The 15,153-nt window shown below is 35.3% G+C and overlaps 1 protein-coding gene across 1 annotated transcript in view; it reads left to right on the plus strand.

The window, feature by feature from the left end:
- The first annotated feature begins 293 nt into the window (after positions 1 to 293).
- The window catches only part of LOC133323822 (glutamate receptor ionotropic, kainate 2), a 43,388-nt gene continuing 28,528 nt past the window's right edge, over positions 294 to 15,153 (plus strand). The window contains exons 1-8 of the mRNA XM_061532724.1: positions 294 to 405; positions 7,593 to 7,756; positions 7,916 to 8,138; positions 8,226 to 8,416; positions 8,532 to 8,724; positions 13,808 to 13,965; positions 14,097 to 14,318; positions 14,375 to 14,581. Of these exons, the coding sequence (XP_061388708.1) occupies positions 294 to 405; positions 7,593 to 7,756; positions 7,916 to 8,138; positions 8,226 to 8,416; positions 8,532 to 8,724; positions 13,808 to 13,965; positions 14,097 to 14,318; positions 14,375 to 14,581 (1,470 nt within the window). The remainder of the gene's footprint in view (positions 406 to 7,592; positions 7,757 to 7,915; positions 8,139 to 8,225; positions 8,417 to 8,531; positions 8,725 to 13,807; positions 13,966 to 14,096; positions 14,319 to 14,374; positions 14,582 to 15,153) is intronic.

The raw sequence follows: 15,153 nt of genomic DNA on the forward strand, positions 1-15,153 counted from the left end.
ACCATTCGAAAAGGTAGAAAAATTATATTTAGTCTATACGGAGGCAAAGTGAAACGGAAAGTGCATAAACAAAAAACGCAAAAATACAACCAACACCGAATTTTACCCTAAAATAAATGCAACCGCACATTTGTGTCTGTGTGTGTGGCACTGGCATTACAAATTCGCATATAAAAATAAAATATGTGGAAAAACTAAATAAATAATTCATGGTGAAATTGATGTAAAAATTGCAAACTAAAAAAGAAAAAAATTCGAAAAAATATTCTCTAGGCAATTTGATTTGAACGAAAATGAAATTGAAAATTTATCATCTATCCAGCAATGGTTTGCTGTCGTTGTCGATGTTGTTGCTGTTGTTGGCAGATGGATTTCAACAGATAGCTGCTCAACGAACAAATATCGGTAGGATTCCAAACATCGTTATTATTATTCGTTGTTAGTTGAATTGGAAAAAGAGGAAACAGTTCATGCAAGTGTAACAGCAGCAGCAACAACAACAACTACGAAAGTGCAGAACATAAATCTATTTCACATTGACATACATACATAAATTTACTTCCAAATCATTTGTTACGTAAAATCGGAATATGTGTGTAGAGATGCTGTGTGCGAAAAATGCTTGTGTGTTAGGTTTGTTGTTGCTGTTGTCGTTTTTTTTTTTTTTTTTTTTGTTTGGTGGCCCACTAACATCCTAACATTGGCCGCTGTAAACAAAAATATTTGCAACCTACATTCTGTTGTGTATAGCCCAATGTACACCAAACATGTTTATCAATTTGTTTTCATTTCGTATTTATATGCGAATTTTTGTAAACAAAATTTTGTGCAGATAAAATGTAAACATAAGAAGCGTAAACATAAAAAAGCGTTCATAGCTACTGGGAACCACATATTTCAAATTAAAATTATCGAGAAGGATGTGATTTTATATCGTCGCTTCGATCCACTTGCGAAGACAACAGGACATCATTTATATTAGGTCATCATTTATATTAAACCAAAATTTAACCAACCCTCCAATATAATAGTACGTTTACATTTAACCGGATTTCGTTAACCCAGTGGGTTTCAATTGTCAATTCCTTTGCATATACGTCAAATAAATCCTCAAAAAGTAGGTTAACCCGGTAAAAAGTTCTAATGTACAAGGAGTTTAAGGCGTATTGTATATTAAATTTGTCTTTCCGTATGCAACACCTTAAATTATTTTCCGGAGATCCCATAAATCTGGGATGTACGAAATTTGTATACCCTTCACCACACTGTGGTACAGGGTATTATGTCTTTGTGCATATGTTTGTAACAGGCAAAAGGAAACGAGATAGACACCTGGTTCCTTTTGAGAATATGCATAGAATCACTTTCTGAGTTGATTTATGCATGTCCTCTGTCTGTCTGTAGATGTTAAATTGTAAACAAAGTAGGGGAGACTGGGGCACCTTCGGCAATCGCGTTTTCGATATGAAGCTCTCACAGTACATCTCTAGTTTCGATACATAGGTATCGAATATCGAAATAAATAACTGTCACAAAGTTTGAAATTTCGAGCTAATAAACTTATTTAGGTGCACGGGTTTTTGTATCAGATGTTTTTGTAATATTTCCATTCCATTTCGTAAGTTTTCGTGTATAAAACTTTTAAAATTTTACGACAATATTATTAAAAAGTGTTTAATTACGATGTGTATTATTATAGAAATATTTAAAAATATAATGTTTTTACAAGACTGATGGAAAAAATAAAAAAAAACTTTAAAAAGTATATTTGGGGTAGATTCGGCATTTTAATGTGGGGCACATTCGGCCATATACAGCTAGTGTAATATTATTTCCTTAAAATGTTTTTGAGTTTGTCTTTAAAAATAATCCTTTAATGTGCTTCAAAATTACATATATAAGACTAAACGTGCTTGTATTAATATGCGATAGAAAAACCAATTTCTTATGGTGTGTGCGACCTTGAGATTTCAACGTCAGCCGTTAGAAAATATAGCCCTAAAATTCAAACATTGTGTCGCGTATTAAAACCAAATAGAGCCTTTAGAGGATCTGAATTTCAACCAGACTGATAGCGATGCTAATTACCAGGCTATGACTATAGTGCCGAATGTACCCCATCAAAGCTACCCCGGGTTGGGGCACATTCGGCGAATTTGACTATTTTTACAAAACTGTAAAAATTTTTAACTAATACTAATTTTTTCTATCTTTTTGGTACTAGTTTTTATAATTAAGTGTCAGAGGACAAATTTCTGCCATAAAGTTTTTATATATGTTGAATAAGTACTGAGATATAGAACTCTAAAAAAGTGCCGAAGGTGCCCCAGTCTCCTCTAATTCCTAAGTGCAACAGGACATTAGCACGGACTGTATATTTAAATCGTTATTTTGCCCTGCATCATATTCAATTTGTCATTTCGTTTGCAACACCTGCAATTATTAATCGGAGAACTTATAAAATATATTAATTCTTAGCTAGAATAAAAAGGTCTAATGAAATCACGATAGAAAGCGTCAACTTTATGATATACGTGACGTCTATATATAGGATTTCAAGAATTCAAAAGAAAATATAAATAAAACAAATAAAATCGATCGTCATATCTCGTCCATCTATTCGTCTGTCCATTATAATTTTTAAACACGATACAGCCACAGTTATGGACCAATCTTCACGAAATTTTGCAGTTAGGATGGGTTCTGACCAATGAAGACCGCTATTGTTTTTGATAGAGAACGGTTGATACATAGTGGATGAAATGGACCAAATTTGGACTTAATTGTTGTCGGGTTTTCGGGTCGCAATTATGTCCAAAATATCGCGAATGTTTTGATAAAGATCGACCAATATTTAGCGGGTCAAATGGACCCCGGCTTTTGTGTGAAAAATGACAAAATTTGTATTCTATAGCGTATATATTTACATAGGCTCGAGAAGTTCATAGAATATCCAGGAGCAGTGGTTGGCCTTTAAGGGGACCCCCCCCCCCATTCTCGGGGTCAAAAATTTTGTTGATATAATTCGAATCTACACTAATTTAAGAATGTCCCTACAACATTTGAAATGAAAATCTCAACAACTCTTGAAGATATAGCCGATTTATTGTGTCAGCATCAAGTGACGGCTGAAGTGCTTCTCAAACTTTAAACGCGTTTTTCTCTAAACATTTTTTTGCGAATGGCGGGCACGATAACTCAAAAACTAATAACCCAATCGATTTCAAATTTTTACACGTTTCTCTGTGAGTGTATAGCTATCGTATGAACTAGGATAAAGTCAATCGGTGAAGATCTTCCTTATTTTTTAACTTGGGTTTTAGTAAAAAATCGGCGATTTTCCAAAAATATTTTTTCAAAGGTCCACCATTTTGTTAATTTTAGAGCGATGTCAATAATCCTAGTTCATACGAGAGCCAGACATGTACTCTTTCTAACACCGTTGGAATTTTCGGATTCCGATGTTCCAGTGAGGAGTTATCATGCCCGCCATCAAAAATAAGGACTTTTCTTTAATTACAAAAAACAACAACAAAACAATAACAAAAATTTTTTGTAAATTATTTTTCTTCTCTTTTAAATCTTCAATTATATATGTGCAAAGTTACAAACCTTAACAAGCATTGGTTTTGATTTACCAGCCCATTGAAAATCTTGGAAAAATAAAATCGAGAATGGGGGGGTTCCCTTAAATCGATACCAATTATATTGTCGTATATACACGGATGCGGGAGTTACACTTAAATATTTAATGGTGCTTACGTATTCAGATATTATTTAGTACCCCTTAACCACACTGGTGGGCGGAAATATAGCGCTGATCGCTTTCCATGAGGTTCCAGTTATGGTCAAGGACAAAGCCTATAATTTTCGGTGATGATCAGATAATAATTTTGAGATGAAGTGGAACGAAAACTTAATTTTTTGGTGCCTTTTGTCGAGTCGATCTATAGGCGCTCTGCTGGTTCAGCTTTCGCGTTAGCTGGACTTTATATAGATGTAGACGTAGATTAGATTACATTTATTGAGCCTTTAAAACAAACAGTATAATTTTACAGAGTTGTCATAATATTTAGAAATACTTAAGATTGTAATGTATGATCAAAATTTACAATAATTATGTGTAAAGCACCATGCTTAAGAGTAAAATAGACACAAAAATAAATTCAGAGTTTTAATGTAAAACAAAAATTCCTTGCTCCCGGGAATGCACTTATCTGGAGTGTTAATAAACTCAAGTAAACTTATAATCTAAAAACAAAACAAAAACCAAAGAAAATCAAAAAATAATTTAAAAGATGTAGACGTGCGAAACACGTTAAAATGTGTCTAATTCGTTCCGTTCAGAGGAATTAGGAACGATGATGCACGGCCTTATAATATTTGTAACCGTTCCAGTCTCTTCTTTTTTTTTTAAATTTTGCTAATTGCCTGCTTAGTTGGACGATTATGTAGATTATAATATCCTCTTAAAGCAAGATAAGTGGCTGTGGCAGGTTCGCCATTATAGTTAAGCGGTTCGTTGTCGTCAACTAAAAAGAAAACCTAGTAATGAAAGTTCAAAAGTCGGACGGGGCCGACTACATGATTCCCTTCACCACTCAGGGTGCATACAACAGATGCTTATATGTACAAAATCCAGTAGATCATTGATATAGAATCGGACGAAATTACCACGGATGTTAACCTGTAAAAACTTCAATACACTATGCAAAATTTTGTATCCATCGGACTAATATTGGGAGTTTGGTGCACCATTTACATAAAATCGAACACAACTATATATGGGAGCTATATTTAAATATGAACCCATAAACCAATAAAGTTCGTCCTTGGATCATATAAGTGACCTGTGCCAAATTTCATCTAAATCGGATCAGAAATGCGACCTGCACTTCTCACAAAAACACATGGACGGACGGATATTCATATATCGACTCAGAAAGTGATTCTATGCTAAATTTGATTTCATGCGGACAAGTTTGCGTACTATGGGACAAATTTATGCAAATTTTTTTACATAAACTTAATCTCAATCAGATACCAGTTTGTAATATATATGGAAGCTGTATCTGCATCTGTACCAATTTAAAAATGGCTATAACGTCATTCTAGTCTCAATTTGATACGTTTCGTGTCAACCGGTGCATCATTTACCTAAACTCCAACGAACAAACAAATGGGAGGTATATCTAAATCTGGACCGATTTCAACAAAATTATATGTCAATCGTACAAATTTTGGGTCTTTAGTTCACACTTTACATAAAATCGAAGGAAAATATATATGGGAGCTATATCTAAATCTGAACCGATTTTCACGAAACTAATCACACGTCCTTCTAGACTCAATTTAGTACGCTACGCCAAATTTCGTGCAAATTGAAAGATATATAGGGACTTTGTTGTACCATTTCTATTAAATCGGACGAAAATATATATGGGAGCTAGAATTAAATCTGAACAGATTTTCACGAAACTTAACACACATCATTCTTCACTTAGTTAACTACGCTGTGCCAAATTTCGTGCAAATCGAATGATATATAGGTACTTTGGTGCACCATTTACATAAAATCGGACGAAACTATAAATGGGAGCTATATCTAAATCTGAAGCGATTTTCCCGAATTGAGTACGCTATGCCAGATTTCGTACAAATCGAAAGATATATAGAGACTTTGGTGCACCATTTACATAAAATCGGACGAAACTATATATGGGAGCTATATCTAAATCTGAACCGATTTTTACGAAACTTAGCACACATCACTCTAGACTTAATTCTGTACGCTGTGCCAAATTTCGTACAAATCGAATGATATATAGGAACTTTGGTGCACCATTTACATAAAATCGGACGAAACTATATATGGGAGCTATATCTAAATCTGAAGCGATTTTCCCGAATTGAGAACGCTGTGCCAAATTTCGTGCAAATCGAAATATATATAGGGACTTTGGTACACCATTTACACAAAATCGGACGAAAATATACATGGGAGCTATATCTAACTCTAAACCGTTTTTTCTTCATTTCCATAGGGTTCGTCCTTGGGCCCAACAAATTTCGTCCAAATCGGATTATAAATGCGACCTGTACTTTGTTTACAAGTTAACACCAACAGACGGACGCACGGACGGATTTGCATAAATCGCCTCAGAAAGTGATTCTATGCATATTCTCTAGAGGAACCATATGTCTATCTCGCTTCCTTTTGCATGTTACAAACATATGTACAATGACATAATACCCTGTACCTCAGTGTGATGAAGGGTATAATAACTTATTGTAAGAAACAAATCATTTCGAAGAAGTATCCCAGGCTAATTCGTACATTCCTTGCCCTCTTGAACTTTACTTTTCCTGTCGCGTTTTCTAACAAATTTAGCATTCCGATTTTGGATTCTCTTGGATATATTAAATTAAATGTATCAGTTCGTTGGCAACACATCGAAATATTTCCCAGAGATAAAGCCGTTTTATTCATGTCCTTCTTTTAAATCATATTACTCCCAATTTATTACTCCCATGTTGTTTGGTATTGAAAATAATATATATCAGTTTGTGTTTTGGTATAGCTCCCATATAACGGTACTCCCAAATATTTGCTATTTTGGGGATTTTTTGCAAGTTTTTTTGACGGAATTGGCTGTAAATGGATACTTTGAGTTTTCATAGGGGTAGCAAATTTCCCTACCAATAGTGGTCGATATCGGTCTACTTTTTGGTATAGCCCTCACATGGTGCACGCAAAATTCCATATTTTAGCCATTTTTTCTTTTAACCAAATTGGCTGAAATTTCGTACTTTGAATTCCCATCGTGTAGCCAATCTTCCTACAAAAAATTATTGATATCGGTCCAATTTCTTATGATAGCTCCCATATTAAGGTACTCCCCATTATTCGGTATTTTGGGGTGTTTGAGCAAGTTTTATAAAAGAATTTCCTCTAATTTAGTTCTCATTGGGTGTCAAATCTTTATATCAAAAGTTATCTTGGTATAGCCCACCATTATCGAAGGTCACGAGTGATTAATTGTATTTTTAATGTCTACTTCATGGACCTTCAAAAGGTCTTTAAAAGATTTTATAAAATTTTCGCAGAAATTTGCATATAAGAACCACGCTTCAGTTAAAGTATTTTGATGGACAATAGGCGGATTTTCCAATAGATTGGTCGGCTCATATATAGAAATAAATTTCATATTTAATTCAGTCCGATTTCATGTTTGCGGTCTTACTATATACTATGCCTGTCTTTTTAACAGTATATTTTACACATACAACCAAAATCATTGGAGTGAAATATTTGTTAAGCTTGTCTTAAATCGGTATGTGTATTTCTGTAGCTAACAATGACGATCTTAGGAACATCTCTTTTATATTCCTAAAATGGTGTAGGGCATTATATATTACGTCCCGTCCTGCAATTATACTTTCCTTACTGTCTCAGTGCGACCTCCATGTTATTATAATTTATTTAAGTTTGCTGAAGCTATAATCAAACATATACTAACCCACACATTTAAATGTAAATATTCTCCTATTGGCTCATTGAATATTTCTGTTGCTTTATCTATTTTCTTTAGGTCTTATTTATGAAACCGATAATCCCGATATGGCGAAAATCTTTCAACTGGCCATTAGCAAAGCCAATGATGAAAACGAAGATATCCGCCTACATGCTGTGACCATTGAAATAGATGCGGGCGATGCTTTTGGGACATCGAAAAAACTTTGCAAAATCTTACGGGTGAGTAAACATTTCAATGTTCACAAAGTTCGGCTAACATTTCCGTGTAGTCATGGTCATGGCAATGTGACCATCAAAGGAAGCCAAAAACTGGCCAACAAATTCAAAAGTTTATTAGTAAACTTATTTTTTTCCTTCTTCTATTTTATCTTCGTTTAGCAAAATCTAGTGGCGGTTTTTGGTCCAACAACAGATATGGCTGCCAAGCATGCCATGAGTATTTGTGATGCCAAAGAGTTGCCATTTGTGGATTCACGTTGGGATTTCGGTGCTCAATTGTCGACAATTAATTTACATCCACATCCATCACAGCTGGCCAAGGCCTTGAAAGATGTGGTTACAACCTTTGGCTGGGAAACATTTACCATTATCTATGAATCAGGTTCGAAAGAAAACATAAAACGCAAAATGAAGGTCAATTTGTTTACCAAACTAAACCTTTAATGGATTTAATTTTTTTTGTTTAAAGGAGAATATCTCATGTTTGTTAAGGAGCTACTTGAACTATATGGCACCAGTGGCCCCACAATTGTTGTACGCCGCTATGAACTTGACCTCAATGGTAATTATCGTAATGTTTTGCGGCGCATAAAAAACTCTGGTGAAAGTTCATTTGTGGTGGTGGGATCTCTGAATACCTTGCCTGAATTATTAAAACAGGTGAATGGAAAAAGTTTTAACATTTTATTCGTTGTTGTTTGAAGTTTTTTTTTATAATTTATTTCCATATATTGTTTTTTTTTTAATTGTTGCTTTTGATTTTAATTGCCGCCAGGCCCAACAAGTTGGCATTATGACTGGAGCGTATCGTTACATAATTGGTAATCTGGATTTTCAAACAATCGATTTGGAACCATATCAGCATGGTGATACAAATATTACAGCATTTCGGGTGATCTCACCCGAATCGGAAAATGTTGCAGAGGTAGCCAAAATGTTATATGAATCTGAAGAGCCGTTTCAAAATGGTATGTAATAGAATGTAATATGATACATAAGAAATAAACCAGTAAGGAAAGTAGCAAAGTCGGACTGGGCCGACTATATGATACCTTCACCACTTTGGGTATATTGTACATATGTATCCTTGCAATTCTATGTCAATGTTCCCTCGAAGGAACATACTCACGCCTTTCTGCAACCAATGATAAATTTAATTTCATTCGGGCAGATTTAGAGTCGTCTGCATGCCATGGGACAAATTGGAAAGCGATTTATATCATATTTCGGGCTAATCGGATAAACATTAGGAGTTAGGTGCACCATTTATGTAACATCGGACGAATATATATGGGCGCAATATCTAAATCTGAACGGATCTTCACAAAACTTAGCACACATCATTCTAGACTCAATTCAGTACGTCCAAATCGAAAAATATATTCGGGCTTTCATGCTCCATTTACATTAAATCAGACGAAATATATATCTATCTAAATCAGAACCGATTTTCACGAATCTTAGCACACATCATTTCGATTTTCACGAAACATAACACACATCATTTGGCAGACATCATTCTAGGCTCAATTCAGTACGATGTGCCAAATTTCGTGCAAATCGAAGGATATATAGGGACTTTGGTACACCATTTACATTAAATCGAACGAAAATATATATGGGAGCTATTTCTAAATCTGAACCGATTTTCAGGAAACTTTGCACATATCATTCTAGGCTCAATTCAGTACGCTGTGCAAAATTTCGTGCAAATCGAAAGATATATAGGGACATTGGCGCACCATTTACATGAAATCGGACGAAACTTTATATGGGAGCTATAACTAAATCTGCACCGATTTTCACGAAACTTGGCAGACTAAACTCTAGGCTCAATTAAGTACGTTATACCAAATTTAGTGCAAATCGAGATATATATAGGGACTTTGGTGTACCATTTACATTAAGTCGGACGAAAATATATATGGGAGCTATATCTAAATCTGAACCGATTTTTCCCATTTCAATAGGGTTGGGCCAAATAAGTGACCTATGCCAAATTTCATCAAAACATCTTCCAGCGGCGAAAATTGTTAACCTGTAATTTTTTATTCACTTGACAGGATCATCAATTCCAAGATTTGTTCAGCCAAAACTGCGCTGGTTTCAGCCGCTCATTATGTAAAAAAATTGGCTTTTCTTTTTCGTTTTCATACGAATATGTTCGAAGACTTCAGACAAACAAATTGTGATTTTCCACCAAGAATTTACCATGTACGTTGCTCAAGAGGAACAATCATCACGCGGTCAGTTTTGCTGAAGGAACTGGTTACAATTTGCTTCATGTTTCTTTGGACCAAATCCGTTACAGATAATTTGGAGCCGATTTACAAATGTCCGTCCGTCCGTCTGTCTGGCTGACTGGTGCGCACGATAACTCTTGAAGGGAATAATCGATTTCATCCAAACTTTGCACATCTTAATATTTCTTCCAAACTTAGTTCAAGTTCGAAGATAAGGAATATCGGTACAGTCCTTCTGGTACCTCCCACACAAAATGGTCAATATGATGAAAAAATTAAATTTGTAATATCATCCGAACGGAATATCCTATTTGAACCAAACTTTGTACAACCTTCTATCTTAACCAGGCATAGATCAAGCAGGAAGATGGGAACCATTGATTCACTCTATCTGGTACCTCCCCTTTGTAAGGACAACATTTTCCATATTTATAAATCCAATATCAAGGGAATGTCCGATTTTAACCAAATTTGAACTACTTATTATTTTTAATAAGACTAAATCATGTTTAATGATGGGACCCATTGGTCCACTCCATCTGTTACATCCTCCACAAATGATCAACATGTTCTATATTTATAAATCCAATATCAGGCAAGCCTCTTATCTTTACGAAGCCTAGATCAAGTCCGAAGTTGGGACCCTCCGAAGTTGGAACCCGTCTGTCCTCTCCTCTGTTGCATCCCCAAAAAGAGTCAATATCATATAATCATGTAAATTTTATTTGTATAACCGAATTGATCAACATTACATCTGAAACATCTTTGATAAAAACATATACCTCATATAAAACATATAAAACCTGTGTGTAAATCCGAATACCTTCTCCGCAAACCATAGGATGAGGGTATATACCTGTCTACAATGCCGACTGACACTTTTTTACTTGTTTTTAACAATTCAATGTTTCTGAAATAACGCGATGTGCAAGTGCCTTTGATTATTTTCCCCTTACAACCATTGTTGCCATTTTACTCCGATGGATGTATGGATTACCTCTAAAAATTCTCCCCAGTATTCGATACTATTGGGGATAGGTTATCATCTCCTCGCTCTCCCTCACTCTTGTTGCTAGGTAATTGTCCGTCACGGCTTTTTGGGTGTCCTCCTCTCCAGTTCTCACGAAGAAGAAGGACTCTCGTGACAGTCTCCATTGACTTAAAATGTGGCTTCTCTTACTATTAGCCTTCTCTTGCTCTTTTTTGCCGTTCGTCCGCTCTTCCTAACCCTCTTCGCCACTTCCAAAAAATGTATATAAAATGAGACTAATCAGTTCGATCTTGTTCCTTCGGTTCATTCTGGTCAGTTTTCGCATTTGTGCCACGGATAACTGCTTCTTTCTTGTTGTGAACTTGACAAAGTCCTTGCTCACTTCATCAACCATTTTATCAGCCCCCTCGCTCCTTCGGCATTCTAGGACGGCATTCCTGTTTCCGAATGTTGGGCTGCTCTTTAACCTTAAGCCTATGGTTTGCGGAGGTCGTCGGAATTACACGCATGTTTTATTATTCGCTTTATGAAAAAGATTTAATATTTAATGTTGATCCAATTCAATTTACAAGTTCGAACCTTATAGGCTTGGACATTCATTTCGTCAAATATTGTTTTATATAAATTCGAAATTTTGATCTTTTGTGATCCTAAGGGAGTAGCATAAGGGAGTGAGATACCTAAGGGAGTATTCGGACTTGGTCTAGACTTGGTTAAAATAATACGTTGTACAATGTTTGACTGAAATTATACATTTCATTCCCCTGATATTGGATTTTTAAATATTAAAATTATTGACCATTTGTGGGGGAGGTTCTACAAGATGGAGACCAATGGACTTGATCGATGCTTGGTGAAGACAAATAGTTTGGTTTAAATCGGATAAAATTATTATAAAATTAATCTTTTCCACAATTTTTACAATCTTGTTTGGGAGGTACCAGAAGGATTACTTCCATCCCCATCTTCGCATTTGAACTAAATTTGGAATAAATATTACAATGTGCAAAGTTTGAATGAAATCGGTTACTCCCTTCGAGAGTTATAGTGCGCACCAGCCGGCCAGATAGACTGACGGACATTCATAATCGACTCCAAATATCCTAAAACGGATTTGGCAAAAAAAAAAAACATGGAGTTTAAAACCAATAATTCGACGAGGCACATTTTTGTCCTATAAGTCGTAAGACTGTGGGTACAAAAGAGGGGACTACCCTCAAAAGGGAGCGAATATGAATAATTTTTGTTAGAGATATGTTTTCCGAATACGAATATAAAAAGTGAACCTATATTTATAATTATACCCTTCACCACATTGTGGTACAGGGTATTATGTTTTTGTGCATATGTTTGTAACAGGCAAATGGAAACGAGATAGACACATGGTTCCTTTTGAGAATATGCATAGAATCACTTTTTAAGTCGATTTATGTATGCCCGTCCGTCTGTCCGTTCGTCCATGTATTTTCGTGAACAAAGGTCGCATTCATGATTCGATTTGGATGACATTTGGCATAGGTCACTTATTTGGCCCAGGGACGAACCCTATTGAAATTGGGAAAATCGGTTCAGATTTAGATATAGCTCCCATATATTATCGTCCGATTAAATGTAAATGGTGCACCAAAGACCCTATTTACCTTTCGATTTGCAGGAAATTTGGAACGCGTAATGAATTAGGTCTAGAATGATGTGTGTTAAGTTTCGTGAAAATCGGTTCGGATTTAGATTAGCTCCCATATAGATTTTCGTCCGATTTAAGGTAAATGGTGTACCAAAGTCCCTTAATATCTTTCGGTTTGCACGAAATTTGGCTCAGCGTAATGAATTAGGTCTAGAATGATGTGTGTTAAGTTTCCTGAAATCGGACCAAATGAAAGATTTAGTATCGGTTGCAGAATGACATGTTTATGGATCCAATTTCATTTTACTGGTCCTTTAAAAATGCGACGTCTGTTAGGATTCATCTGTTGAATATACCCAAAGTGGTGAAGGGTATCATATAGTCGGCCCCGTCCGACTTTACTACTTTCCTTACTGGTTTTTATTGGAGAAATTTATTACCCAATAAGGAGGCAATTTTATTGAAAAATTTGTGCAAAATCCTCACGATCCACATATTTTGGAGGTAACGTTATGGGAGCAACCCAAAAAAAGTGGACCATTATTATTAATTTTTAGTGTTGAGATTTGGTATCCAATGAGAACACAAAGTGCGAAATTACAACGAATTCCTTTGAAAATCGCATTTAAAACCCACAAGAATACCGAAACTTTTGGAGGTACCTTTATATGAGGGATATCTGGGCAATAGATTGGAAGAAATCGGTTCGTATTTATATATAGCTGTCATATACATTCAGTCTTCGAATTTATTTTTTTGTTTTAAACCGTATACCAACTTCATTTAAGGTGACAAACTTCGATATTTTATTTCTTCTATTATTAAAAAAAAATCGTTAACATATTTTACTCCACATTATTTTCCAGTAAATGTAATGACTATACCCAAAAATTTCAACATATACAATAAAAAATTTAATAGCGAATAAAGTGTGTCCTTGCCCTTGCAAGCCCAGACATCAAAGCATTTTCCTTTTCCTATTAAAGTCATAGTCGTTAACTTTCATCGGGTCACAAACACTCACACATAGACCAAAGTCATTAATGTTAATGCTGATTTTCGAAACACAATTTATAAGTCAATATTGTCGAACATTTTCACTCAATTTTCTTTATTTTCTTCCTTTTCTTACTCAATTTTATTACTTCCACACTTGCAACACGCACCAAAAACTGACACGCACACGAGGATAGTGTCATGTCCTTTGACTGTTAACATGGCTTTGGTTTACGACGGTGTCCAGTTGCTGGCCGAGACATTCAAGCATGTTCAGTTTCGTCCCGAGGCTTTAAATTGTAACGATGACAGTTCATGGGATAAAGGATATACGTTAGTCAATTATATGAAATCGGTAAGAGCAGACAAAGGAAGAGAAAGACAGCATAACATATGAGGGATGCTAGCATGTCCTTCATTTTTGTCGATAAAACATTTTTCATGCCATTTTCTTCTTCTTTTTTGGTTTATCTTCCATTTTTAAAGTTAACCATTGAAGGTCTCAGTGGAGAAATAAAATTCGATTACGAAGGTCTGAGAAGTGACTTCACATTGGAGCTGATAGAACTAAGTGTATCGGGTGTACAGAAGATTGGCTCATGGCGGCCTGACGAAGGTGTAACCATTGATCGCCCACCACCCACTGTTAGCGGTGAACCGGATATGCGTTCCTTGGTTAATAAAAGTTTTGTTGTTATTACGGCCATTGTAAGTAGTGGTAAAGTAGAAATTACAATTTTATTTTGGAATTATTGTGTGTGTAGAGTGAACCTTATGGCATGCTGAAGGATGTACCCCACAAACTGGAAGGCAATGATCAATTTGAAGGTTTTGGTATTGAACTCATTGAAGAATTGGGCAAGAAATTGGGATTCTCTTACACTTTTCGCCTGCAAGAGGACAACAAATATGGCAGTTTGGATGCCAAGACTGGCAAATGGAATGGCATGATTTTAGAAATAATGGAGGGGGTAAGTAAATGGGAATATTATTTAAAGTTATTTTTGATGATATTACTAACTGCGTGTAAGTGGACTATCTTTGAAGTCCACTTCAACTTTGAAGTTGAAGAAACCCCCATAAAGTACCTATATTCATGATCGGAATAAATTCCATGACTTTTTATTTAGCCCATATCCATGCATTTTTCTGTTGTTTGAAATGACTTTGCACATAAACTACTACTCCTAGGATGTTAGATGTTGAACCTAAAATAAATCGATCCACGTGTTGGTATTTTAGGCTCTCATTTGGCATCAACGTTCCTACTAAATATTATCAGCATCGGTCAAAATTGTGTAATTTTTAAATCGAAACACGTATTTATCAATATCTGTACTCAATTCCACCAATATTTGAACGGCATATATTGCGTATTTTTGGTTAATGAATGATATCAAAGTAGAAAAACTAAATTTATTTAATTTGCCACCTGCCGACATTTACTTACATACTTACTTAGCTGGCTTGTGTCAGAACTTTCGTTCCATAAACCGAGCTTAGAGAAGTTTTCCAGGCTCGTCGGTCTTTTGCGCAGTTTTTT

This window comes from Musca vetustissima, unplaced genomic scaffold (assembly GCF_032173495.1).
Source record: "Musca vetustissima isolate MV318-11 ecotype Yass unplaced genomic scaffold, APGP_CSIRO_Mvet_v1 utg42895, whole genome shotgun sequence".
NCBI classification, from domain to species: domain Eukaryota; kingdom Metazoa; phylum Arthropoda; class Insecta; order Diptera; family Muscidae; genus Musca; species Musca vetustissima.